The sequence below is a fragment of the Chelonia mydas genome, chromosome 22 (assembly GCF_015237465.2).
Source record: "Chelonia mydas isolate rCheMyd1 chromosome 22, rCheMyd1.pri.v2, whole genome shotgun sequence".
Lineage (NCBI taxonomy): Eukaryota > Metazoa > Chordata > Testudines > Cheloniidae > Chelonia > Chelonia mydas.
The window spans coordinates 2,071,283-2,099,226 of NC_051262.2; the positions used below are offsets into that span (position 1 = coordinate 2,071,283).

The 27,944-nt window shown below is 47.5% G+C and overlaps 1 protein-coding gene across 8 annotated transcripts in view; it reads left to right on the plus strand.

The window, feature by feature from the left end:
• The window catches only part of HEPACAM (hepatic and glial cell adhesion molecule), a 106,816-nt gene that overhangs the window by 61,902 nt on the left and 16,970 nt on the right, over positions 1–27,944 (plus strand). For all 8 annotated transcript variants that reach the window (XM_043533865.1, XM_037882169.2, XM_037882163.2 and 5 more), the window contains one exon: positions 13,870–14,151. In XM_043533865.1, the coding sequence (XP_043389800.1) occupies positions 13,870–14,151 (282 nt within the window). The remainder of the gene's footprint in view (positions 1–13,869; positions 14,152–27,944) is intronic.

Below are 27,944 nucleotides of genomic sequence, written 5' to 3' on the forward strand. Positions count from 1 at the left end.
TCTAAGGAACAAACGGTAGATGTGGATGGTTCCTGCTGAACTCTCCACTGTCGGTCTTGCTCACATGTGATCTGGGCACTGAGTTATTTTTCTTCATGAGAGCAGAAGTTGTCCATCCTTTTTCTCCATCCAGTGTGACATGAACACAGTCACCAGGTCCTAGACCCAACGGTTCTCTGTTGCAAAAGTGTGTGTAAGCTCTTTTTGCTTTTCATCCAATTTGGCTACTTTCTTCATGTCTGGACATTTTGGAGACAGATTCTTTTTCAGAGTTGAAATAGTATTTCTGAGTTGTCTCCCCACGTGCTGGATTATATCCAGTAGCCGTTCTTGGTGTTGATCTGTAACTCAGAAGAGCAAGGAATGGGTCTTCCCGCTGTAGGATTTTCTTGGCTCTCTGTACACCTCTGTCAGCCTCTCCATTTGCTTTTCGGTAATGTGGGCTGCTAGTAATACAATCAAAATCATATTTCCTTCTGAATGACTTAAATTCTGCTGCAATGAATTCTGGTCCATTGTCCGTCACTAGATGTTCTGGAATACTGAAATGACCAAAAGTGCACTTCAGCTTCTTGATAACACTGTGACATGTTATGTCTTTTGAGTACATTATTTCTATATACCTGGAAAAACAGATAATGATGGTCTCTGGATTTGTATAAATCTGCTGCTAGTCTCTGTCTGGTAGAGGTGTTTGTACATTTCCCACCTTTCTCACTAGACCCATCACAGCTGCCATGCTGCAGCTGAGAAGGTTGTTGGTCTTTGATCCTTTGATCACATGCACCCTGAATGCAAAGCTTTTGTCTTTTTAAATTGCTTCTGTGGTGAACTGGCCCATGTGAGTCAGAATAACTCCAGGGCTAGTCAGAGCTGTGTCAGGTGACTTCAGCTCTGGAGGTGTTGAAGGTTATGTTAAGTCCCTTCTGTGAGGTCTGCTTCCGGGTCTATTTTAAAGTCAATTGTCTTTCCATGAATATTCAGTTTCACTCTCCAGGCAGACTGTGTGTCATCACATGTGATAGATCCCAGAAACAATGGCTCTTGATTGTCTGTAATATAAGCCAATTCCCCTATTGCTTTGGTTCAGCAAACAACTGCAAAATGTCCATACTTTGTGCATTTATTACACCTTGTGCTTTTGGGTGGATGTGCATCATCTCTTGGGATATGATTTTTTCCAGATATTGTGCATTTAGGCTGCAGGGCTTTGATGTCTGACTGGAATTCATCCCTCTGAGCCTGGGAATTATTTCTCCTTGCCCCAGGGGTCTTATGATAATGACTTGTAGCGCTCTTGCGGGCTCTGTTGACAAATTCTAAGCTAGTTTCTTGTTTTTCAAGTTTGGCAAGTTGCTCTTGGTTTTGCTATCTCACCAGCTCAGACTGCTTTGCTATTTGAATAGCTGTGTGTAGGTTCTTGGGGGTCACAGATGCTACATCAAAGACCTGTGCAATGACCTCTACACTTACTGGCTGTACAGTACTATCATACAGAATTCAGAGTAACAGCCGTGTTAGTCTGTATTCGCAAAAAGAAAAGGAGGACTTGTGGCACCTTAGAGACTAACCCATTTATTTGAGCATGAGCTTTCGTGAGCTACAGCTCACTTCATCGGATGCATCCCATGAAGTGAGCTGTAGCTCACGAAAGCTTATGCTCAAATAAATTGGTTAGTCTCTAAGGTGCCACAAGTCCTCCTTTTCTTATCGCACAGAAGTAACGTGAAATGTTAAGTCTTCGTGGTTGGCCAGAACTAGGAGTAAGTGATCGTGAGATTGAAGCTTTGATGAAGATGAATGGTGTGAGCCGTATCAGCTCCTCGCTGTGCCAGTCAGTTAGCAGTGGCGTAGCAGAGAGATTACTCCAATCTATAAATCAAGCCTGGCCAGGAAGATCACCTGTGTGTTAATGGCTGGCTTGTCTAATTTTATCTTACAGAAGCACCGCGCGCACCACTGCAGTGGTCTCTAACATGCCCAATATTTGGAGCCAGCTAGAGAGCTGCAACAGCGACAAGCTCAGGTTAATTGATAGGAGACAGAGCAAGCAGTTTTATCGTAGCACTGGCAGCACCAAGACAGAGCCAGTCCAACACGCGCTACACACAGAGATGGTGTTGCATGGCCAAGATACCCTTTTAATAGGCGGACGAGACTTGTGCTGGGAGTCGGGTTGCTGATTTTGGTTGGGTGTATTCCTGGAGGTTTCATCACATGACATAATCTTTAATTCCTGGAGACTCACGACAAACCTGGAGGGCTGGCAATCCTAGCTGGGAGCGATTCACTGGCAGGCCTCGTGGTGGAGGAGACTGTAATGAAATACTAAACTGCATTATACTTTTCAGCCAGTAGGTAGTGATGTGTGGAGCTTATTTAAGCTCACAACAGTGATTCCTGGCAGAGCTTTAAAGGATCTTATGGAAGATAAGTCTCTGGTGTATCTACCAGAGAAGGAAGCTTTGTGGCCAGTCTATATCTGGTACAGAAGCTTGACCTAGTAGTAGTGGTCTGCAACCTCCCATGTACCTGAAATACATGGCACAGTGCCAGGAGTAAAGTAGTACCAGAGAAGAACAGAAACAGAAGGAAAACAGCATCAAAGGTTGCTTACAGAAGGAACAAAACAACACGGTTTGCAGGATCTCATCAACATGCCACTCTTCAATGCCCCAGAGAACTTCAGCTTGGACAAACCTTCTGTGACCGGGGTCCTAGTGGGGAGCCAGCTGTGGTCACTCAATTAGGGTGAACTGCAAAGAATGGGGCAGACAATCCGCATAAAGCTGGTGGCTATTCCAATACTTAGATTTACCAAGTCAGCATAAAACAGCTTCTTTATTACCTCACGGGGTTTGTTACAGGGATTGGTTCCTGGGTTAGTGTTTCTGTGGTGTGGTATGTAGGTCCTGGTGAGTATTTGCTTCAGGTTGGGGGGCTGTCTGTAAGCGAGGACTGGCCTACCTCCCAAGGTCGGTGAGAGTGAGGGATCATTTTCCAGGATAGGTTGTAGATTGTTGATGATGTGCTGGGGAATGTATGTGATGGCCAATGGTGTTCTGTTATTATTTTCATTGGGTCTGTCCTGTAGTAGGTGACTTCTAGGTACCCGTCTTGCTCTGTCAATCTTTTTCCTCACTTCCCCAGGTGGGTATTGTAGTTTTAAGAATGCCTGATAAAGATCTTGTAGGTGTTTGTCTGAGGGACTGGAGCAAATTTGGTTGTATCTTAGGGCTTGGCTGTAGACAATGGATCGTGTTATGTGTCCTGGATGGAAGCTGGAGGCATGTAGGTAAGTATAGCGGTCAATAGGTTTCTGGTATAGAGTGGTGTTTATGTGACCATCACTTATTTGCACTGTAGTGTCCAGGAAGTGTATCTCTTGTGTGGACTGGTCCAGGCTGAGGTTGATGGTGGGGTGGAAATTGTTGAAATCATGGTGGAATTCTTCAAGGGCCTCCTTCCCGTGGGTCCAGATGATGAAGATGTCATCAATGTAGCACAAGTAGAGGAGGGGCGCTAGGGGATGAGAGCTGAGGAAGCGTTGTTCTAAGTCAGCCATAAAAATGTTGGCATACCGTGGGGCCATGCAGGTACCCATAGCTGTGTCGCTGATTTGAAGGTATAAGTTGTCCCCAAATCTGAAATGGTTGTGGATGAGGACAAAGTCACAAAGTTCAGCGACCAGGGGTGCCGATCAGGGATACTGTTCCTGACGGCTTGTAATCCATCCTCGTATGGAATATTGGTGTAAAGAGCTTCTACATCCATGGTGGCCAGGATGGTGTTTTCACGAAGATCACCGATGGATTGTAGTTTCCTCATGAAGTCGGTGGTGTCTCGAAGATAGCTAGGAGTGCTGGCAGCGTAGGGCCTGAAGAGAGGGTCCAAACAGCCAGATAATCCTGCTGTAAGAGTGCCAATGCCTGAGATGATGGGGCGTCCAGGATTTCCAGGTTTATGGATCTTGGGTAGCAGATAGAATACCCCTGGTTGGAGCTCTAGGGGTGTGTCTCTGTAGATTTATTCCTGTGCTATGGCAGGGAGTTTCTTGAGCCAATGGTGTAGTTTCTTTTGGTTCTCCTCAGTGGGATTGGAGGATAGTGGCCTGTAGAATGTGGCGTTGGAGAGTTGCCTGGCAGCCTCCTGTTCATAATCCGACCTGTTCATTATGACGACAGCACCTCCTTTGTCAGCCCCTTTGATTACGATGTCAGAGTTGTTTCTGAGGCTGTGGATGGCATTGTGTTCTGTACGGCTGAGGTTATGGGGCAAGTGATGCTGTTCACAATTTCAGCCTGTGTACGTCTGTGGAAGCACTCTCTGTAGAAGTCCAGTCTGTCATTTCAACCATCAGGAGGAGTCCACACAGAATTCTTTTTCTTGTAGTGTTGGCAGGAGGATTCCTGTGGGTCAGTACACTGTTCAGTGGTGTGTTGAAAATATTCCTTGAGTCGGAGATGGCGAAAGTAGGCTTCCAGGTCACTGCAGAACTGTATCATGTAACCAGTCTCTACGTAAAAGGATAAATGGACACAAATCAGACATCAGGAATGGTAACATACAAAAGCCAGTGGGAGAACACTTTAATCTCCCTGGACACTCTATAACAGATTTAAAAGTAGCCATCCTTCAACACAAAAACTTCAAAAACAGACTTCAAAGAGAAACTGCAGAGCTACAATTCATTTGCAAATGTAACACCATTAATTTGGGCTTTGAAAGGACCAGCAAAACCCACATGGATGTGGTGCCATTGATTCTCAAGTCATGGCCATGGATACATGTTGCTTAGTCCATGTCCAGATTTCTTCTGGCCATAGAATCATAGAATCATAGAATATCAGGGTTGGAAGGGACCTCAGGAGGTCATCTAGTCCAACCCCCTGCTCAAAGCAGGACCAATCCCCAATCAAATCATCCCAGCCAGGGCTTTGTCAAGCCTGACCTTAAAAACTTCCAAGGAAGGAGATTCTACCCCCTCCCTAGGTAACGCATTCCAGTGTTTCACCACCCTCCTAGTGAAAAAGTTTTTCCTAATATCCAACCTAAACCTCCCCCATGGCAACTTGAAACCATTACTCCTTGTCCTGTCCTCTTCTACCACTGAGAATAGTCTAGAACCATCCTCTCTGGAACCACCTCTCAGGTAGTTGAAAGCAGCTATCAAATCCCCCCTCATTCTTCTCTTCTGCAGACTAAACAATCCCAGTTCCCTCAGCCTCTCCTCATAAGTCATGTGTTCCAGACCCCTAATCATTTTTGTTGCCCTTCGCTGGACTCTCTCCAATTTATCCACGTCCTTCTTGTAGTGTGGGGCCCAAAACTGGACACAGTACTCCAGATGAGGCCTCACCAATGTTGAATAGAGGGGAACGATCACATCCCTCGATTTGCTCGCTATGCCCCTACTTATACATCCCAAAATGCCATTGGCCTTCTTGGCAACAAGGCCACACTGCTGACTCATATCCAGCTTCTCGTCCACTGTAACCCCTAGGTCCTTTTCCGCAGAACTGCTGCCTAGCCATTCGGTCCCTAGTCTGTAGCTGTGCATTGGGTTCTTCCGTCCTAAGTGCAGGACCCTGCACTTATCCTTATTGAACCTCATCAGGTTTCTTTTGGCCCAATCCTCCAATTTGTCTAGGTCCCTCTGTATCCTATCCCTGCCCTCCAGCGTATCTACCACTCCTCCCAGTTTAGTATCATCCGCAAATTTGCTGAGAGTGCAATCCACATCATCCTCCAGATCATATATGAAGATATTGAACAAAACCGGCCCCAGGACCGATCCCTGGGGCACTCCACTTGACACCAGCTGCCAACTAGACATGGAGCCATTGATCACTACCCGTTGAGCCCGACAATCTAGCCAACTTTCTACCCACCTTATAGTGCATTCATCCAGCCCATACTTCTTTAACTTGCTGACAAGTTCATATCTTCATAGAAGATATGAAGAAGATTCAGTACTGTAGCCAGACAAGGAGTAAGACATCAGCAGTAGTTCAGAGGTACTTGATGAATGAGATATAGCCCTTTTTTATTTCCCCACAGTCACATTCTTGTGCCTACAGTCATGGTCTGCAGGTCTCTTTGCACCACACAGATGTCACTCTTGGTGTTATCACCACCGCACTGTGCTGTAGGGACCTGGCTTGTCACAATGGGAACACTCCCAAGTACCTGGATTTTTTTGAAACTCCATTGTTATCTAGTTCAATTTTGCAGATGCAACTGGCACCTGGGATTTCCTGGCAGAAATTGCCACAGACATGGATTCTTGCAGCCTTCTGCTATTGGAGCCCAAGCGCAGACAATGGGCGTTGACTATACAAGGCTTTCAAGTAGGGTGTCATTCACGCTAGTCAGCTATCATCTTTGGGGGAGTGGTTCAATAGCATAAATAGGAGGTAGTCCCATATATCTTACAATGGGAGATGGCACCTGACTGCTCTCCATGCCTTTGGAATCTCCCTCTTTGAGGTCACTGCAGATTGTGAGGTGAAACCATCTTCCCCTGGTTAGGAAGTTCCATAACACTCTTACATAGTGACCACAGGAAGGCACCCAGGGGCCAGCAGAAGCCTCTGGCAGAGGGATGGGAGGGGTGAAACCTGGCCATTCTCTATTAACCTCTTTGTGAATGGTCAGAACCAATATATAGAGCCAGCAATGCCCCTGGTTGGTTACAAGCCCAGTTAAATGTGTAGTGTAGACAGGGCCTAAGCTAAATAACTTTGTCATTGGTAAATTTTATCACCTCACTATTCTCCTTCCTACCCAGGTCATTTAAGTAGAGCCCTGCGCAGATACAAAATTTGTATCCGCGTCCGATCTGCAATCCACAAAAATGGTCCATGGATATTTGCATCCACGGATGTGGATATCTGCAGATATCTGCGGATATGCAGGGCTCTACATTTAAGGTCGCCATAGTTAGCAAGTGACGCACTTGCCTATGTAATTGAATGGCTGGGGCTGAGGGTGTTATAAGCAATGCAGGTATCGTGCCGGGCACCATGTCAGAGAGTCAGAGGAGTGATGGATAGAAAAATTCATTCAGTTATTATCAGTGTCCATCATGTTTATTACGGTAATGCCTAAGGGCCAGCCAACCGTGGGGCCCGTTGTGCTAGGTGCTGTACAAACCAATCCCCCTGAGTGTGCAGTGTTGTCTCCCAGAGTTTCTAGTCTTCTGTCCTGTCTAGGTTGAAGAGTCCCAAGCAGTGGAGCTTCTGCCTTTTCCCCAGGAGGCCCTCGCACAGCTCCCGCCCAGGAATCGCTCTGTGCTACTCATGCCGTATTTTTTGCTCCGTGCCATTATTCCTGGTTTGCTCTCGCACATCGTCCTAAATACTTGCAACCCGTTATGTCCCCTTCTCCCTACTTTTAGTCATTGTTTAGGGAAGCTATGCACATCAAGCCAAATCTATCCCTGATTTCATTGGAGTTACACCAAGCGTGAGTTTGGCCCATTTGGATCTTTCACTCACACCTGCCAGGCTTCTGATCATGAGTATGGATCATCCCTGGATTCCCTCTAGCTTGTCACTGTCTTTCTGGTACCAAGGTGGCCAGAACTGAATGCTGTACTCCAAAGGCAGTCACGCCAGAAGAATCATTGCCCTGTGACTTGATGGCCGTACGCTGCCAAGTCCCTTTGAAATGTCACTTCTAGTTTGCCAGGAGAGACCTGGCCCCAAAATTGCTGGAGCCCCACAGGCCACATTGGGGAGGTTCTCAGGCCACAGATGACCCGCGGGCCAGCAGTTTGAGACCCCTGACATAGATGAACATAATCTGTTGGGGAAGAGTCAACATGGTTTTTGTAAAGGAAAATCATGCCACACCAATCTACTAGAATTCTTTGAGGGGGTCAACAAGCATGTGGATATAGTATACTTAGATTTTCAGAAAGCCTTTGACAAGGTCCCTGACCAAAACTCTTAAGCAAAGTAAGCTGTCATGGGATAAGAGGGAAGGTCCTCTCAGGGATTGGTAACTGGTTAAAAGATAGGAAACAAAGGGTAGGAATAAATGGTCAGTTTTTCAGAATGGAGAGAGGTAAATAGTGATGTCCCCCAGGGGTCTGTACTGCCTTCAGTTCTATTCAATATATTCATAAATGATCTGGAAAAAGGGGTAAACAGTGAGGTGGCAAAATTTGCAGATGATACAAAACTACTCAAGATAGTTAAATCCCAGGCAGACTGTGAAGAGCTACAAAAGGATCTCTCAAAACTGGGTGACTGGGCAACAAAATGGCAGATGAAATTCAATGTTGATAAATGCAAAGTAATGCACATTGGAAAACATAATCCCAACTATACATGTAAAATGATGGGGTCTAAATTAGCTGTTACTGCTCAAGAAAGAGATCTTGGAGTCATTGTGGATAGTTCTCTGAAAACAGCCGCTCAATGTGCAGCGTCAGGCAAAAAAACAAACAGAATGTTGGGAATCATTAAGAAAGGGATAGATAATAAGACAGAAAATATCCTGTTGCCTCCATATAAATCCCCGGTATGCCCACATCTTGAATACTGCGTGCAGATGTGGTCTCCCCATCTAAAAAAAGATATGTTGGAATTGGAAAAGGTTCAGAAAAGGGTAACAGAAATGATTGGGGTATGGAACTTCTTCAATATGAGGAGAGATTAATAGGACTGGGACTTTTCAGCTTGGAAAAGAGTCCACTGTGTGGGGATATGATAGAGGTCTACAAAATCATGACTGGTGTGGAGAAAGTGAATAAGGAAGTGTTATTTACTCCTCATAACACAAGAACTAGGGGTCACCAAATGAAATGAATAGGCAGCAGGTTTAAAACAAACAAAAGGAAGTACACCTCTACCCCGATATAAAGCGACCTGATATAACACGGGTTCTCATACAATGCGGTAAAGCAGCGCTCTTGGGATCAGCGCGTCAGTGTGTCAGACATGCTGCTCTGAGAAGCGTTTTAAGGGTGCTGGGCCGGAGCCGAGGGGTTCGATAAGGGGCAGAGGGTCTCGGAAGGTGGTCAGGGGACAGGGAGCAGGGCGGATTGGATGGTTCAGAGGTTCTGGGGGTGGGGCGGTCAGGGGACGGGGAATGGGGGCATTAGATAGGGTGTGGGAGTCCCGGGGTGCCTGTCAGGGGGCAGGGGTGTGGATAGGGGTCGGGGCAGTCACGGGACAGGGAGCAGGGGAGTTGAGTAGGGGGTGGGTTCCTGGGGGTGATTAGGGATGGGGAGATCTCTGGAGGGGGTAGTCAGGGGACAGGAGTGGGGGGGGTTGGATGGGTCGGGGGTTCTGAGGGGTAGGTCAGGGGGCGGGAAGTAGGTGGGGGTCGGATAGGGGGTGGGGCCAGGCTGTTTGGGGAGGCACAGCCTTACCTACCTGGCCCCCCATACAATTTTGAACCCTGATGTGGCCCTCGGGCCAAAAAATTTGCCCACCCCTGTATTAGGCGTGGGCAAATTTTACAAAATAATTGTTGTAATTAAAGAAAGGAGATACAATTTAACCATTGTAGAACAGATTTATTTACTGCATACACCGTGTTAGTTCTGACAAAAATGATTTGCTGACTATTAATAATGGAAATGCTCGAGGCCAAAGGAAGTTCGATATAACGCGGTTTCACCTATAACATGGGAAGATTTTTTGGCTCCCGAGGACAGCGTTATATCGGGGTAGAGGTGTGTTTCTTCACACAGCACACAGTCAACCTGTGGAACTCGTTGCCAGAGGATGTTGTGAAGGCCAAAACTATAACAGGGTTCAAAAAAGAACTAGATAAACTCATGGAGGGTAGGTTCATCAGTGACTATTAGCCAGGATGGGCAGGGATGGTGTCCCTAGCCTCTGTTTGCCAGAAGCTGGCAATGGGTGACAGATCATTTGATGATTCCCTGTTCTGTTCATTCCCTCTGGGGCACCAGGCATTGGCCACTGTCAGAAGACAGGATACTGGGCTAGATGGACCTTTGGTCTGGCCCAGTCTGGCCGTTCATATGTTCTTATGGAGTAGCTGTTTGGCTTTGCAGCAGGACAAGCTTCCTGCCCTTAGCACGTGTTACACTAAAAACGCAAAGTGCTTTTCATTATTCATCATTCTCATTTGCTAAGCATCCTTAGCAACCCTTGTTAGAATTCATTGTTTGTTTGGTGATATTCCCGGCCGTCTACAAAACACAAATGCACAGACAGCTCTGTGCAACAGTGCTCAAATGTGCTGTTTGCCTTCAGGCTGCGGAGCTCTATTATTCAACATTTGATTAGATTTCTAGTTTATTTACTACTTCAGAAATGCCAGAGACAAAGGACCTAGCAACTCCAGCGCACCGAAAAGCATGACCTTATTTCTTGAAGATGGTGACAGCTAGGCAACTAGGAGTCAGAATAACATTACCTCACTGCAAACGCTACCAAGTGCAAGGCTTCCTGCTGAGTCCCATTGTCCTCCATCCGGTCATATGGGTGAAATCCTGGCCCCAATGACCTCAGAACTCCCACTGACTTCAGCGGGGCCAGGATCGCACCTGATCAGACTATGGAAAGCTGGTGGTTTCAAAAGGGTATACGGAGTGCTATCTCTAGTCTCAATACTGATCATTCACAGGAGCCTCCAGGAAGGTTTAGTTTCCTATATCCAGTCCAAGAGAAGTCTTGTGATTAGCATGACAGCTATGGCAATATCCTGGACAAACCTTACTGACTTAAGTTGAAGTATCTTAGGAGTTCATTGTATGGAAAATGCAAATGTCCACATATTATTGTGGGATTGTGTGTGACGTCTCCAGGGAGGAGACCTGACTAATGTAAACACTGAAAGGTGTTGGGAGCTTCAAAGGACTATTTGAAACAAGGTGAAGTTTTAAAATTCAGTGGGTTCCCCAAGAAATCTCTAGGGGGAGGCGTATGCAAATGTAACTCCTCCGGTTCTGCAAAACCCTGTCCTTTGGAAACTACACCCTGAGGAGAAACCCATTGTCTAGGACTTAGCTATTCCCATATCAAACCCCAAACTGTATAAAGGAGGGACTAAGCTTTGCATGAGTGTTCTTGTTCTGAGAAAAAGGAGTTATGAGCTTGTAGCCACACAAAAATTTTGTTTGAAGGACTGTTTACCTGTCTGAGCCCTTGTGGGGTGATCTCTGGTAAGTTTATTTGTAGGTTCTTGTACTGTTTGTAATATGTTTTCTCTATAATGCTTTCACTTTAAGAATAACTATGCTTAGAAAGAGCCCTGTGTTAACGTAACCGTGACAATTACACTGTTTGAGGAGAAGGCAAAGCAGGCCTGCTTAGACAGTTTGTCTTGCTGGGGAACTCACAATATAGGCAGGGGACTGTGCAGCCTGGAAATATGCCTGTCAGGAGGAAGAGAAACACAAAGCTCTGCCCAAGAGATGTGATGTCTGGGGAGCTGGAAGCCCGAGGGTGGGTGCGCTTGGTGGGCCCTAGAGGCGGGAATGTAGGTGCAGTTGCTCTGACCTGTAACAATTAATAGGCATGTTGCTGGTCATGCTGGTTTGCCAAATGCTGTTTGTGTCAAATGTGTAAATTTCGACAAAACCCCGCAGAAAACATGTCGTCTGCCATATTCTTTCCCATTTTCAAACATTTTAATCTCAGGGACTTCCAAACTTTTGTTTTCAATTTTATTTTATAGGTTTTCCTCGTTTCCGTAGCAGCGGTGCATAATATGAATTCCTACTACTCCTCACAGGCCGTACTATGGCATAACAGTTGAAATATCCAGTTCTTTTTATTTTATGTACGTCTAAGATTCTTGCAGGCAGCTGCCACTTGGTACAGATTGAACCATCTTATCTTTTTTCTTGATTGTAGTGTCTCCTGTTTGTGCTGTAATGAATGGAATAGTCTGCCACTTGGACACGAATCGTTACACTCTCCGACCAGAGACGTTATGAAATAATGTAAAAATAATAATAAAAATATAAACATAAACAAACCATTAACAGTCTAAGCAACATTTCACAATTCTGAAATGCAATTTTTCTGAAACTGGAAATGTGCAGAAATTCTGTTTTGCCGGAAATTTGGAAAACATTTTTCAGTCCAATTTGGAATGAAAACAGATTTTGAAATGTCCAAGTTTCCTGCAGAATGGAAATTCATTTTGATCAGCTGTAGCTGCTAACAAGATCCCCATATGAGCTGATCCACATTAAGAACAAGTGACATACGCTTATTTGTGCAATTACTCAGTTTGTGGAGCTCTATTGTTATTTAACCTGTGGATTGTGGTAGTGCCCATAGGTCCCAATCAGGTCCCACTGTGCTAGGGGCTGTACAAACACAATGGAAGACACAGTCCTTGCCTGTATTACTGGCTGCACACAGGTTTGTAGTCATTTTTAAATGTAAAACCCTGTGCTACGGAGGGACGCTCTCAAACCTGATTTAGAGCTCAAACAGCCCCAGCTCTGGTCTGTTAGCCCCAAGCTAGGCACCTCCTGCTGCAGGGACTTGCAGTGTGAATCGCGGTCCCTGCTGCATTGCCAGGCATCTGGCCCCATCATGGCTGTGCCGGGCAGGCCTCCATGGGGCCCCTCTCCCAGCCTGGCTGCGGCCATGTGCCCGGCTTGCTCCCTGAGTCAACCCCCTGCCCTGGCTTCAGGCTGTATTTGGGCCTGCTGTCTCCACCAGCAGCACCCAGATGTGCTCTCCCCTAAGCTGGTGCCTCCTCCTGCCAGCCCTGCCAGCCACTTGGGTAGGGCAGCGCTCTCGCTCTGGATTGGCAGCACCCTCCTCTAGTGAGAGCTTCCTTAGCTTCTGTCCCTGGCACCCATCGTGTCAGTCAGGGTGATTGAGGGAGGGTGGGCCGTGGCATGGGGCCTCTGTGGCTGCCACAGACCAGTGTTTGGTTAATGTCACTGCCTCCCAGCACCAAGTGTGGGAGGGGAAACCTCTCCCTGAGTACGAGGAGCTGGGATTTCAGCCAGCTGATTAACATGTCAAGGGGCTTTTGCCATTACCAGCACACCGTGAATGGAATCCCGGCAGCAGCTGGGGACAGAGGGCCGTGGCCAAACAGCTTCAAGGCGGAATGAAATGGAGACGAGGGTTTATAAAACAAAAAATGGGAGAGACTCACAAACTCGCCTGCTAACCCCTACGGAGAGGAAGGACATCCTTGTGGTTTAGGTGCTGGGCTGGGACCCCGGAGCACTGTGCTCTGTCCCAGCTCTGTCATAGACTCCCGGTGTGACCTTGGGCAAGTCCCTTAATCTCTCTGGGTTCAGGTCCCATCTGTACAATGGGGAGAGAATGACCCTCCCTTTGTCTATTAGAGGGTAAACTCTTTGGGGCAGGAGCTGTCTCTTCCAGTATGTGTCTGTGCACCTCCCAGCACCATATGGCCCCACTCTCCTTTGTGGTCTCTGGGTGCAAACAAATACTGACATGGGAGGACTGCTAGAAAACTCAGCAGTGCTTTGCAGTCAGAGTTTGCTGAGTCCCAGTGATTTGAGCCTGGAGGACAAGGGGATTCACTCTTCTTCAGTGCTCCTCCATGGCCAGACCCCCTGACTCTTTCGTGGCTTTGTTGCAGTACGGTGATTGTCGGGGGGTTGGTTTTATCGTCAGGGCTGCCATATTCTGCCTCCCTAGCATCTGGCACTGCCTGCAGCAAAGTCAGAGCGTTCACTGAGTCTGAAAGAAAACCCCAAAGAACCTGAAAACGGCCAAGTGCAACCAATGAGCAGGACTCTGCTGCTGGCTACACCAGTTTCTCCTCAGGCCGGGAATGGGGAAAGATATTGGAGCAGGGGCAGGGGTTGAAACACTGCGGGGAGGTGCCGTCTCTTTCATAGTGCTCATTAGAAGTGTTTTTATTTTCTTTTTCTTCTAGTTCCAATTTCAAAGCCTCACGTTGTCCTTGCATCATCCACCGTGCTGGAGCTCAGTGAGTATTTCACCCTGAACTGCTCCCACGAGAATGGCACAAAGCCTACCTACACCTGGCTGAAGGACGGCAAGCCCCTCAGCAACGACTCACGGCTGCTTCTCTCCCACGATCAGAAGGTGCTCACCATCACAAGAGTCCTCATGTCTGATGATGACATTTACAGCTGTCTGGTAGAAAACCCCATTAGTAGCGGGAGCAGCGTCCCGATAAAGCTGACGGTGTATAGTAAGTATTCCGACGGCGCGGACATGTGGGGGAAGGCATACAGTTCGTGTGGTGACATTGTCCATTCCACGTGCTGCAGAAACTCTCCAGCCTGGCACACACGGGGAACACAACATGGTGATTTCAGGCAGGGCACGTTTAAATCCAATGAAAAGCCCTTTACTGGTGATTGCTCTGTATTACTAAGATTAGTTAATTGTTACAGGAAGTGGCTGAGTAATTGGTAGTTGCTGATACCAAATGATATAACTACTTGTGTTTTCTCAGGGTTGCATAAAAGCAGTAATTATCTGCATGTGCAGAGCCCACGGTGTGTGGGGCCAGGTTGCCACTCTGGGGTGGCCGATCTTTTAGAAGGCTTTTGCCTTCTCACTGTATCTGAAATAGCCACTCTCCGATTCTGTGTGGGTGAAGTGTAGGTGAAATCTACCTGCCATCTGCAGCTAGAGCATGGCATGGCAGTGCAGCCTTCTGAGGCCACTGGGCCAGTCTCTGAACTGCAGCCCCTGCACACTGACTGCCTGGAGAGATCCTGTGGACCATTCCTTAGTCCTAGCGCAGACCACTCTCGTCACTGCCCTCCACACAGTGCCTTCCTGTGGCAGAAAGAAGGTGCCAAGCGACCACTGTATGGCCACTTCACCCTTCCCTCTGGGCAGCCGCAGTGCAAGGCACAAGTGTTGTAGAGATCCTTACCCTCTCCCAGTGCATGAGAAGTGAATGATACTGTCTCAGTACTAACGCTTACAAATACTTTCTGTGATCTTCTCTTGGGATAATACATTCTGCAGCTGAAGTCAGCCTGTAAACTCCCCAATAGTTAGCACTGGTTGTTCAGTCCATGTTAAAAAATTCCTACACATGATTTCTTTGAGAAGCCCTAGTGTGACGGTGCTTTGGAGCAGGGACTTGAAATCTGGCAGGGCGGCAGCCTTTGGGTCAGGGAAATGGCGTTTGCTGCCCCCATATAATCTACCCAGATTTAGCATCTGAAAATCACCGTTTGCACATGCTCACCAGGCATCTGTTAAGACAAGTAGTGAAATCTCAGAACAGTCCATCATGGAGCGAGCTCCAGCTCAGGGCTGCGAGGCTGAGCCGGGCTCTTCCTGCAATTGCTCCTCCTGGTCCATGGGGCTCAGTGTGCATCGGGCACAGGAATTGAAAGCAGGTAGACTCTCTGTCCTGTGCTTGCTGCTCCCCTGCGATGCCCAGCAGCATTGGGGGCCAGGGGCTGCAGGGAAGGCTGAATGCATGGGACAAGGCCAGACTGGGGACAGGGGGTTGGAGATGCATGGAAAGGGACACAGACATTCAGTGTGCGGCCCTGCCTCACCTGCTGCCACCATCCAAACCTGGCACTGATGAGGCAGTTCCGTGAGGCGGGTCTGTGGCACTGTATCTGAGCCTCACAAACATCCAGGGCTTTGTTTGCACTGTCTGTCAGGCGCCCTGCAGGCTCTATCTTCTGGGAAATCTTCACCGGGGGAAGGAGACCAAAGCCCTGAGGTAAGTGGGAAAGCGGGATACCGGGAGGAAGCACAGGCAGGAATGTCTGTGAGGGGAGGGCTCCTGCCTCATACTGGGAATGAGGGGCGATCAACAGGTTATCTCAAGTGCTTATATACAAATGCACAAAGCCTTGGAAACAAGCAGGGAGAACTGGAGGTCCTGGTGATGTCAAGGAACTATGACGTGATTGGAATAACAGAGACTTGGTGGGATAACTCACATGACTGGAGTACAGTCATGGATGGTTATAAACTGTTCAGGAAGGACAGGCAGGGCAGAAAAGGTGGGGGAGTAGCACTGTATGTAAGGGAGCAGTATGACTGCTCAGAGCTCCGGTACGAAACTGTGGAAAAACCTGAGTGTCTCTGGATTAAGTTTAGAAGTGTGTGCAACAAGAGTGATGTCGTGGTGGGAGTCTGCTATAGACCACCGGACCAGGGGGATGAGGTGGATGAGGCTTTCTTCCGGCAACTCACGGAAGCTACTAGATCGCATGCCCTGATTCTCATGGGTGACTTTAATTTTCCTGATATCTGCTGGGAGAGCAATACAGCGGTGCATAGACAATCCAGGAAGTTTTTGGAAAGCGTAGGGGACAATTTCCTGGTGCAAGTGCTAGGGGAGCCAACTAGGGGGGGCGCTTTTCTTGACCTGCTGCTCACAAACCGGGTAGAATTAGTGGGGGAAGCAAAAGTGGATGGGAATCTGGGAGGCAGTGACCATGAGTTGGTTGAGTTCAGGATCCTGACGCAGGGAAGAAAGGTAAGCAGCAGGATACGGACCCTGGACTTCAGGAAAGCAGACTTCGACTCCCTCAGGGAACAGATGGCCAGGATCCCCTGGGGGACTAACATGAAGGGGAAGGGAGTCCAGGAGAGCTGGCTGTATTTCAAGGAATCCCTGTTGAGGTTACAGGGACAAACCATCCCGATGAGTCGAAAGAATAGTAAATATGGCAGGCGACCAGCTTGGCTTAATGGTGAAATCCTAGCGGATCTTAAACATAAAAAAGAAGCTTACAAGAAGTGGAAGGTTGGACATATGACCAGGGAAGAGTATAAAAATATTGCTCGGGCATGTAGGAAAGATATCAGGAGGGCCAAATCGCACCTGGAGCTGCAGCTAGCAAGAGATGTCAAGAGTAACAAGAAGGGTTTCTTCAGGTATGTTGGCAACAAGAAGAAAGCCAAGGAAAATGTGGGCCCCTTACTGAATGAGGGAGGCAACCTAGTGACAGAGGATGTGGAAAAAGCTAATGTGCTCAATGCTTTTTTTGCCTCTGTTTTCACTAACAAGGTCAGCTCCCAGACTGCTGCGCTGGGCATCACAGAATGGGGAAGAGATGGCCAGCCCTCTGTGGAGATAGAGGTGGTTAGGGACTATTTAGAAAAGCTGGACGTGCACAAGTCCATGGGGCCGGACGAGTTGCATCCGAGAGTGCTGAAGGAGTTGGCGGCTGTGATTGCAGAGCCCTTGGCCATTATCTTTGAAAACTCGTGGCGAACGGGGGAAGTCCCGGGTGACTGGAAAAAGGCTAATGTAGTGCCAATCTTTAAAAAAGGGAAGAAGGAGGATCCTGGGAACTGCAGGCCAGTCAGCCTCACCTCAGTCCCTGGAAAAATCATGGAGCAGGTCCTCAAAGAATCAATCCTGAAGCACTTACATGAGAGGAAGGTGATCAGGAACAGTCAGCATGGATTCACCAAGGGAAGGTCATGCCTGACTAATCTAATCGCCTTTTATGATGAGATTACTGGTTCTGTGGATGAAGGGAAAGCAGTGGATGTATTGTTTCTTGACTTTAGCAAAGCTTTTGACACGGTCTCCCACAGTATTCTTGTCAGCAAGTTAAGGAAGTATGGGCTGGATGAATGCACTATAAGGTGGGTAGAAAGCTGGCTAGATTGTCGGGCTCAACGGGTAGTGATCAATGGCTCCATGTCTAGTTGGCAGCCGGTGTCAAGTGGAGTGCCCCAGGGGTCGGTCCTGGGGCCGGTTTTGTTCAATATCTTTATAAATGATCTGGAGGATGGTGTGGATTGCACTCTCAGCAAATTTGCGGATGATACTAAACTGGGAGGAGTGGTAGATACGCTGGAGGGGAGGGATAGGATACAGAAGGACCTAGACAAATTGGAGGATTGGGCCAAAAGAAATCTGATGAGGTTTAATAAGGATAAGTGCAGGGTCCTGCACTTAGGATGGAAGAATCCAATGCACAGCTACAGACTAGGGACCGAATGGCTAGGCAGCAGTTCTGCAGAAAAGGACCTAGGGGTGACAGTGGACGAGAAGCTGGATATGAGTCAGCAGTGTGGCCTTGTTGCCAAGAAGGCCAATGGCATTTTGGGATGTATAAGTAGGGGCATTGCCAGCAGATCGAGGGACGTGATCGTTCCCCTCTATTCGACACTGGTGAGGCCTCATCTGGAGTACTGTGTCCAGTTTTGGGCCCCACACTACAAGAAGGATGTGGATAAATTGGAGAGAGTCCAGCGAAGGGCAACAAAAATGATTAGGGGTCTAGAGCACATGACTTATGAGGAGAGGCTGAGGGAGCTGGGATTGTTTAGTCTGCAGAAGAGAAGAATGAGGGGGGATTTGATAGCTGCTTTCAACTACCTGAAAGGGGGTTCCAAAGAGGATGGCTCTAGACTGTTCTCAATGGTAGCAGATGACAGAACGAGGAGTAATGGTCTCAAGTTGCAATGGGGGAGGTTTAGATTGGATATTAGGAAAAACTTTTTCACTAAGAGGGTGGTGAAACACTGGAATGCGTTACCTAGGGAGGTGGTAGAATCTCCTTCCTTAGAGGTTTTTAAGGTCAGGCTTGACACAGCCCTGGCTGGGATGATTTAACTGGGACTTGGTCCTGCTTCGAGCAGGGGGTTGGACTAGATGACCTTCTGGGGTCCCTTCCAACCCTGATATTCTATGATTCTATGTTGTATCCCTGATGGGGCACGCTTCATAGAATCTCAGGGTTGGAAGGGACCTCAGGAGGTCATCTAATCCAGCCCCCTGCTCAAAGCAGGGCCAATCCCCGATTTTTGCCCCGCGATCTGTAAATGGCCCCCTCAAGGATTGAGCTCGCAACCTGGGTTTAGCAGGCCAATGCTCAAACCACTGAGCTATCCCTCCCCCTCACTTCCCACTGCGTTCAGACAAAGGGCTAGGCTGCATTGCTGGGCACCGCCCGCACTGTACTGCTACTGAACTCAAACTTCTCCCTAAGTTAATAGAGCACTAAAATGCTTGCAATTCCCACCCCAATCCGTGATGCAAAACCCAAACATCAGCCAGTCTGCTAAGGTCTCTCCTGTCACGTTAACAACCCAGCTGGGCCCAAAGAGTGAAATGTTGGTTCCATGCTGGAAATGAGTGAGGGTGAGAAGGCAGGAATCTGTGTCCTCTTTAGCCTTTAAACTCTCTGAAGTGGGGAAAAGTCACTGACGTGCTGAACTTGTCCTCAGAGTTGCAGGGCAAATAGAGTTAAATTAGATGCCTTTCTTCGCTTGTCACAACTCCTTTCTTTTCTGTCCCTGTAGCTGGGATACAAAGCCTGATTGTACCTGTGCCAGAGTTATGCAGTGTTCAAAGAGGGGGGCTCCTGCCTGGTCCTCTCTGTGGACGAAGGGCCTGCAGAGTTCCATGGCCCTGACACCCTTGCCTGTGTCATGCCCTCTGGACCCTGCGTAACAAAGTGCCACAGTTCTGTCCTGCCAGGCCAACAGTGCCTTGTGTCAGCCTGGCGGTGGGGCCAGAGCCTATCCCACATTTGTAATTACAGACTCCAGTTATAAATGGGGTTTAATACTGGACCTATGCAGAATGTTTGCAGGTGGATGTGAGGGTGCCAGGGTTTTCTGGGTCTGATGCTCATGCAGAAGTATCCTAGCCAATGAAATGCTGCTCTTTATAGCCAGGGCTGGAGGAGCCAGGAGAGCTGGCTGTATTTTAAAGAATCCTTATTGAGGTTACAGGGACAAAACATCCCGATGTGTAGAAAGAATAAGTAAATATGGCAGGCGACCAGCTTGGCTTAACAGTGAAATCCTTGCTGATCTTAACCACAAAAAAGAAGCTTACAAGAAGTGGAAGATTGGACAAATGACCAGGGAGGAGTATAAAAATATTGCTTGGGGATGCAAGAGTGTAATCAGGAAGGCCAAATCCCACCTGGAGTTGCAGCTAGCAAGAGATGTTAAGAGTAACAAGAAGGGTTTCTTCAGGTATGTTCGCAACAACAAGAAAGTCAAGGAAAGTGTGGGCCCCTTACTGAATGAGGGAGGCAACCTAGTGACAGAGGATGTGGAAAAAGCTAATGTACTCAATGCTTTTTTTGCCTCTGTCTTCACGAACAAGGTCAGCTCCCAGACTACTGCACTGGGCAGCACAGCATGGGGAGGAGGTGACCAGCCCTCTGTGGAGAAAGAAGTGGTTCGGGACTATTTAGAAAAGCTGGACGAGCACAAGTCCATGGGGCCGGATGCGCTGCATCCGAGAGTGCTAAAGGAGTTGGCGGATGTGATTGCAGAGCTATTGGCCATTATCTTTGAAAACTCACGGCGATCGAGGGAAGTCCCGGACAACTGGAAAAAGGCTAATGTAGTGCCCATCTTTAAAAAAGGGAAGAAGGAGGATCCTGGGAACTACAGGCCAGTCAGCCTCACCTCAGTCCCTGGAAAAATCATGGAGCAGGTCCTCAAGGAATCAATTCTGAAGCACTTGGAGGAGAGGAAAGTGATCAGGAACCGTCAGCATGGATTCACCAAGGGCAAGTCATGCCTGACTAATCTAATTGCCTTCTATGACGAGATAACTGGTTCTGTGGATGAAAGGAAAGCGGTGGACGTGTTGTTCCTTGACTTTAGCAAAGCTTTTGACACGGTCTCCCACAGTATTCTTGCCAGCAAGTTAAAGAAGTATGGGCTGGATGAATGGACTATAAGGTGGATAGAAAGTTGGCTAGATTGTCGGGCTCAATGGGTAGTGATCAATGGCTCCATGTCTAGTTGGCAGCTGGTATCAAGCGGAGTGCCCCAAGGGTCGGTCCTGGGGCCGGATTTGTTCAATATCTTCATAAATGATCTGGAGGATGGTGTGGATTGCACCCTCAGCAAGTTTGCAGCTGACACTAAACTGGGAGGAGAGGTAGATACGCTGGAGGGTAGGGATAAGATACAGAGGGCCCTAGACAAATTAGAGGATTGGGCCAAAAGAAATCTGATGAGGTTCAACAAGGACAAGTGCAGAGTCCTGCACTTAGGACGGAAGAATCCCATGCACCACTACAGACTAGGGACCGAATGGCTCTGCAGCAGTTCTGCAGAAAAGGACCTAGGGGTTACAGTGGACAAGAAGCTGGATATGAGTCAACAGTGTGCCCTTGTTGCCAAGAAGGCCAATGGCATTTTGGGATGTATAAGTAGGGGCATTGCCAGCAGATCGAGGGACGTGATCGTTCCCCTCTATTCAACATTGGTGAGGCCTCATCTGGAGTACTGTGTCCAGTTTTGGGCCCCACACTACAAGAAGGATGTGGAAAAATTGGAAAGAGTCCAGCGGAGGGCAACAAAAATGATTAGGGGACTGGAACACATGACTTACGAGGAGAGGCTGAGGGAACTGGGATTGTTTAGTCCGCGGAAGAGAAGAATGAGGGGGATGTGATAGCTGCTTTCAACTACCTGAAAGGGGGTTCCAAAGAGGATGGCTCTAGACTGTTCTTAGTGGTAGCTGATGACAGAACAAGGAGTAATGGTCTCAAGTTACAGTGTGGGAGGTTTAGATTGGATATTAGGAAAAACTTTTTCACTAGATCAGATGAGCCTTTCAGGTGATGCTATAACCTTGCACCGACCTCTGTGCTGCTCATCTGGCATCTCACCCACCAGGAGAGGAATTTCCTCCACTCACGATGTTAAAAATGCAGTATTGCCAACCTCAAACATTCAGAAATCGTGAGCTGGGCTCAAACAATCATGAGATTTAAAAAAAAATACATATTGGGCTCTTTTCCGTGGCCTTAGAAGGTAACCTTGAGTGAGCTAGAAACTTACTCATTTAAACATGAAGGCTGAGATTCTCATGTCATCACTTGACTCCAGGAGCTAGGGCTTTAAGAAGAATATCAAAACAGTGGCAACCGTTCTACTTGAGGCCTGCTATGCTTTCCTCTTTGCTCTCTTTGCTTTCCCCTCTCTCAAACACCTCTCTTCAGCCTATTTGACTCCCTGGCATAGTGCAGTGCTGCAGGGCAGCCTGTTATTAGCTGTATCTTCCCAGCTTGCAGTGTAGATCTTGAACATTTCCAAGTCCCTCTTGCAAATGTCCTTGAACATCAAGCTAGGCCGGCCCAGTAGCCTTGCAGCGTCCACAAATTCTCCATACAGGAGATGCTTTGGAATGGGTCCATCATCCGTCTGATGCAGAAGACCAAGGCAACGGAGATGTCTGTATTTGAGATTAGTGATTGGATTTGGCAATTTTGCTTTACTTTGGTGTCAGGAACTCTGCTTTCCCACTTAATATTTAGAGCACAGTATGGACAATGGCTGTGGACGGTGTTTAGTCTTCTTTATGCCTGTTGTTGGAGGTCCAGGTCTCGCCACCATAAAGCAGCATGCTTGAAACACACATCTGGCAAACCCATACCTGGGTGTTCAGTGTTAGTTTCCTGTTATCCCCCACACACTTAGTCAGTTGGCCAAATATAGGTAGGACCTGCCTTCCTGATGTGAGATTTAAACTCTTCATCTAGAGATAAGTTATCTGATACAGTTGATCCTAGATAGCAGAACCTGTGCACCACTTTTAGCGTGGTGTTAGCTGTTGAAACTTCTGGTGCAATCAACACACCTTGTGCCATATTCATTGTCTTCTTTAGACTGATGGTTAGTCCAAATGTATCACAAGCTAGCGAAAAGCTATTACAAAGTTGTAGAAGCACCTCTTCACTTTGTGTGATGAGTCCTGCATTGTTGGCAAAAATAAATTCTCTTATCAGCAGGTGTTGGACTTTGTGGTTTGCTCTTAGGTGTGCAATATTGAAGAGTTTTTTCCATTTGATCTTGTATGGAGAGGAGAAAGCATGACAGAATAGACCAAAGAGTGCTGTGCCAAAACACATCCCTGTTTGAAACTACAGGACATTTCTGATCTCTCAGATTGATCACCTTAATACTAGAGTGTAGCCTTCATGCCATCATGGAAGAATTTAATCTGACTGAGGAGGACTGGGGGGCAACCAGTTCTCTCTGGCAGTTGAAAAAGGCTTGTTCTTCTGACCAAGTCAACACCATTGTAAGATCTAGGACGGCAACGTAGAGAGGTTTTCCTTGTTCTTGACGTTATTCTTGCCTTAGTGTGAAGACCATGTTGATAGTAGATCTTCCAGCATGGAAGCTGCATTGACTCTGTGGATATCTTTGTTCAACCAGAACTTACGTGTTGAGAATGACCTATGCAAATGCCTTGCCAGCAACAGCGAGGAGACAAATTCCTCAGTAGTGGTGGCAATCACTGCGATCTCCTTTTGCTTTATACAATGTTATGATGTTGGCGTCCTTCATGTCTTGTGGTGCCCCTCCTTCCCTCCAGTAGCCAAGCAAGACATTGCGTGGATGTTTCAGAGCAACCTGCCCTTGTTTCAGTACTTCAGCTGGAATTCCATCTCTTTCTGCCGCCTTTCCTGCTGCTAGGAAGGTGAGTAGCTGCACTAGCTTATTTTTAAACTGTTCTGTATCAAGCTGTTGGATGGTCTGAAGCTTGGGGGTTGCATTTAGTGCTGCTTCAGAGACTGTGGTTTCACATGAATCGATTTCATGATAGTGTTCAACCCATTACTGCATCTGTTTGCTCCCGTCAATGATGATGTCTCCATTAAGAGATTTGAATGAGGCAGTCTTTTTGGCTGACGGACCTATTGCTTTCTTGATTGCATCATACGTACAAGCATCCTTTGAGAATGGAGATCTAAGAGGTGTCTTCTCACACAGATCGAGCCAGTATGATTTTGCACATTGCCTTGCTGCTCGTTGCATTGTTCTTTGGCCACTCTGCGGTTAGCCCCTCTCTCAGGAGAGGAGTTCCCACCATGGTGCAGATATGCTGTGCACTTTGATTCAATAACTGGAAGCATTTCTTCAGAATATGCGGCAAAGCAGCCTTTATCTTCTACAGTCTTTTTACCAAAAGCTACCATTGCAGCTATGTGTGTGTTCATTCTGAGTGTATTTATGCTGCATCAGCATTCAGGAGAAGTGCAACTGGTGATTTGCACTTACAGGAGATTTGCGGTAAATTGGAGACATCTTTCTTGGTCTTTTGTGTTGTTGATATTAATACATGGGCAACAGTTTTGCTGGGTATGATGGAATTTCCATAGTGAAAGCCATATTTTGCCACATACTGTGAAAACCGTGAGTCTGGAGAACATCCTGTAGACGTTTTCTGCAGGTGACAATTAAATTCAGTCAGTGCCAACATCTACATCTGGGGTGTCTCCACAAGACCGTCCAGCAAGAGACTGCCTTGGAAGTAGGTATCGGTCATGCACAGTCCTCGGGGGTGCAGAGCTCCAGCCTTTGCCCATTGTTGTTCATTTTCCCCGCTCCATGGTGGCCAGTGCATAGCACCTACATCTTGTGACCTGAGCTGACTCTGGTGTTGAAGTCTCTCACTAGACCGAGTTGCTTGCCCAGTGGTAGCTTGCTGATGGCACTGTCAAGTTGCTGATAGAACAAGTGCTTCTCTTCAAAGCTGGAGAGTGATGGAGCAGATATACTAATGATGTTGGCAAAGCCTCCTGGGGCAGATATTCTTAGTGGTACAATTCATTCTGATGTTGCAATTGGACATTCAACCAGGGATACTACTGCATTTTTGACTGCAAAACCCACCCCATGTTCATGGTGGTCTTGTTTGCTTTTTCTGTGCCAGAAGAAAGTGTAATGCCTCTAGTGCAGAGAGCCTGTAGTTAGTCTGGTTTCAGAGAGACGGCCTACATCGATGGCAGACGTCCTAGGGTCACTGGACTCCTCCAGATCATTTAGCATATCAGAGCACATTCTCCTCACATTCCAACAAGCAAGTTTGAAGAGGGTGACCATTCTACCTGAATGTTCAGTGCGGATGCCTCGGCAGACAGAGGTGTGCCTTAGAGTCAAAGTCCTCCTCTTGACAGCACTGACTGCACCCAGAGGCTTGGAAGACCAAGATGTTTGGAAGCCAGCACAGCTGCAGGAAATGCCAGGGGGCAGAGCTGAATTGCCGTGCCAACCACCTGCCACTTTCTCTGCAGTGGATTTAGTTCAGGGTTTTCTCCCCTAGCTTTTGCTCAACTAAGAATTAGCTGCAAAGCAGCAGCACCAAATGGAATTACTCCTTCACGGATATTGTTTTTCATTCCAATTGGTATCAGGCTTACCTGCTACAAGACTGTGGTTATTGCAAAGACGTGCACCAATTATCACAATAAATTATCATCAGTTATCAAGATAAAATTGAGAGAGTTGGCAACAGTGAAAGTCCCCCCTTGCAGGGGGGAGTGGCTAGGAGAGAAGTTCATGCTCTATTACATTTGTGGTAACACCTGAGAATTTGTGCCTAAACTTGATGCCCAAATTTTATAATCGTAGGTTTCACACGTGCAGAGGAGCTGAGCAGCCCATCCTCAGCTGAGATCGATATTTGCCATAGATACGAATGAAAATCAGGCCCTTGGTGCTTCCCAGCGGACACCCAGTTAGTGATCGCTGAGACAGGCAAATGAGCAGACCCATAACCTCTGTAGCAGAGCTGGGCAAATCACTGATTTTTCAGTTCACTGGCAGGTCCAAAAAATATTTTTTTAAAAAAGTGGTTCGATCCGAACCAAATCCAAAAACTTCTGAAGTTTTTGGTGAATTGGCAAAGTCTGCTTTGGAGCCAAGGAAACTTTTCATTTGACACAAACCATTTTGTTTCTGGCAATTTTTAAAGGACTAGAATCACAAACCAGCTGGAAAGCCCCCACTTCTATCTCCAGTCTTAGGGCATTTGGGATGTGGGAGACCAGCATTCAGGTTTCCCTTCTGCGGAGCAGGGATTTGAATGTGGGTTTCCAAGCACTGCGGGGAGCTTCCTGACCATTAGGCGAATGACTGCTCTAAGCTGGGGCTCCCTCAGTCTCTCCTCTTGGTGCTGTTCTACCGTGCAGGAACTAGTCACTGGGCCAGAGAGAGTGAGAGAATAAATGACTTTATGGTCTGGTGTTTAGGGCACTCCTCTGGGAGGTGAGCTGCTCAACTGGCTCTTTAGTTATTTATCCAAAGTGGAACAGCTTCAACGGCCCGTGTGAGAGCCCCAGAACCCAGCCGTTAGAGTGCTCGCCTGGGGGCTGGACCCACGTTCAACTCCCTGCTCCACAGCAGGTAAAGAGGGGACTTGGACCTGGGTCTCCCACATGCTAGATGCGTGCCCTAACCACGGGGCTAAAAGTTGTCAAGTGGGCGTCTCCTCCACTGCTACTTTGTGAACAGTACCAAAGTCCCCTTGTGACTCTAGCCCCCCAAAAAAGATTTTTGGCCAGAATGAGTTGGTGAATTCACATCAGATTTGTTGTGAAACTGCGTTTTTCAGTGAATAATCTATTTTCCTGAAAAAGTTTGCCCAGCTGAGCTCTGTAGTCTTGTCCTCTCAGCCTGTCTCCACATCACGGCTAGACTTACTGGCCTACTCTTGGCACCCCTCTGGAACCCAGAACGTTACAAACACGGTAACTAGCTCTGGGAACATTTTTATGAGCCAGCTGTTTTCAGAACAGTTTATAACTCTGCAAAAGCTAACTCCCAGCGTGCATTGCTCAGAGCGAAGTCTGCATATCCCACACCTGTCAGTCCTTGCTGCACGGCCTGGAGGTGAGCTCAGGTGGGGCTGAGAACAGCACGGGATGTTCCGTCACAGGCGTGGAATGAGAGGGAACCTATCAACTGGCTGGAGCGCTCAGAGCAGCCATGGCACAGGGGGGCCACCCTGCATCCACGCAGCCTGCAGGCTGACCTGAATTCAGGTGGCTGGCTGCTGTTCCACTGATCTTTCCTCCCGCTCCTCGATGCTGAGTCTGAGCCAGTCGGTGATGTTCCTGCACAATAAGCAGCTCAAACTCTCAGCCCCTGGTGTAACCCGCAGGGGGCGGGGGGCAGGCGGTTCTCAGCAAGAGGCCCTGGTCACACCTCAAGGCCAGTTGTTCTGCACTCCCCTCCGGAGAGTGAGGCACAAGCTGGTTGGTGGAGAGGCAGAGGCCTGGCTTGAGGTGCTGTGTGAACCCAGGGGCTTCAGTCCGCCGGACACCAGCCCCAGACTGTAGCCATGTGTTACAGCGAGTGTCCATATGACCAGAGCATTGGCCAGAGGGCTTGTAATCAGTCGGCAACACGGCTTTTACAGAGCAAAACAAAATCACCATGTCCTGGGGCCACCATCTGGCCCAGAGCTCAGCTGGGCACCCACCAAACCAGGAGCACCCAGCACCGCTGGAAACAGCATGAACATGGGCCATAATTGGCCACCTGCAGCCTGGTGCCCAGAAGATTAGCCCTGCCAGGAGCAGGAGCGTCCGTGCAGCATGGGCATTTCTGCACAGAGCCCATTTCTGAGTCAAAGGCGTTGGGGCTAGAGCACATAGACCAGGGACACTCGGCCTGTGGCTTGGGAGCCATGAGGGGCTCTCCTGCAGCTCTTTGCAGCACATATTATTGAAACACTGGGTGACTGAATTATTAACCAGCCTAAACTATTAACCAATCAGGAGGCTTTTACTGTGTTATTAGCCAATTGTAGTTGATAAAATAATAATACTTGGTCAGTCATTTTGCTGTGAGAATAATCGATCCATATATTATTTATAGGGCTGTTGATTAATTGCAATTAACTCACACGATTAACAAAAAAAATTAATTCATCGCAGTTTTAATCGCACTGTTGTATAATAAAATACCAATTGGCATTTATTAAATATTTTGGATGATTTTCTACATTTTCAAATATACTGATTTCAATTACAACACAGAATACACAGTGCACAGGGCTCACTTTATATAATTATTTTTTATTACAAATATTTGCACTGTAAAACAGTATTTTTCAATTCACCTCATACAAGTACCATAGTGCAATCTCTTTATCGTGAAAGTGCAGCTTACAAATCTAGATTTTTTTTGTTACATAGCTGCACTCAAAAACAAAACAATGTAAAGCTTCAGAGCCTACAAGTCCACTCAGTCCTACTTCTTGTTCAG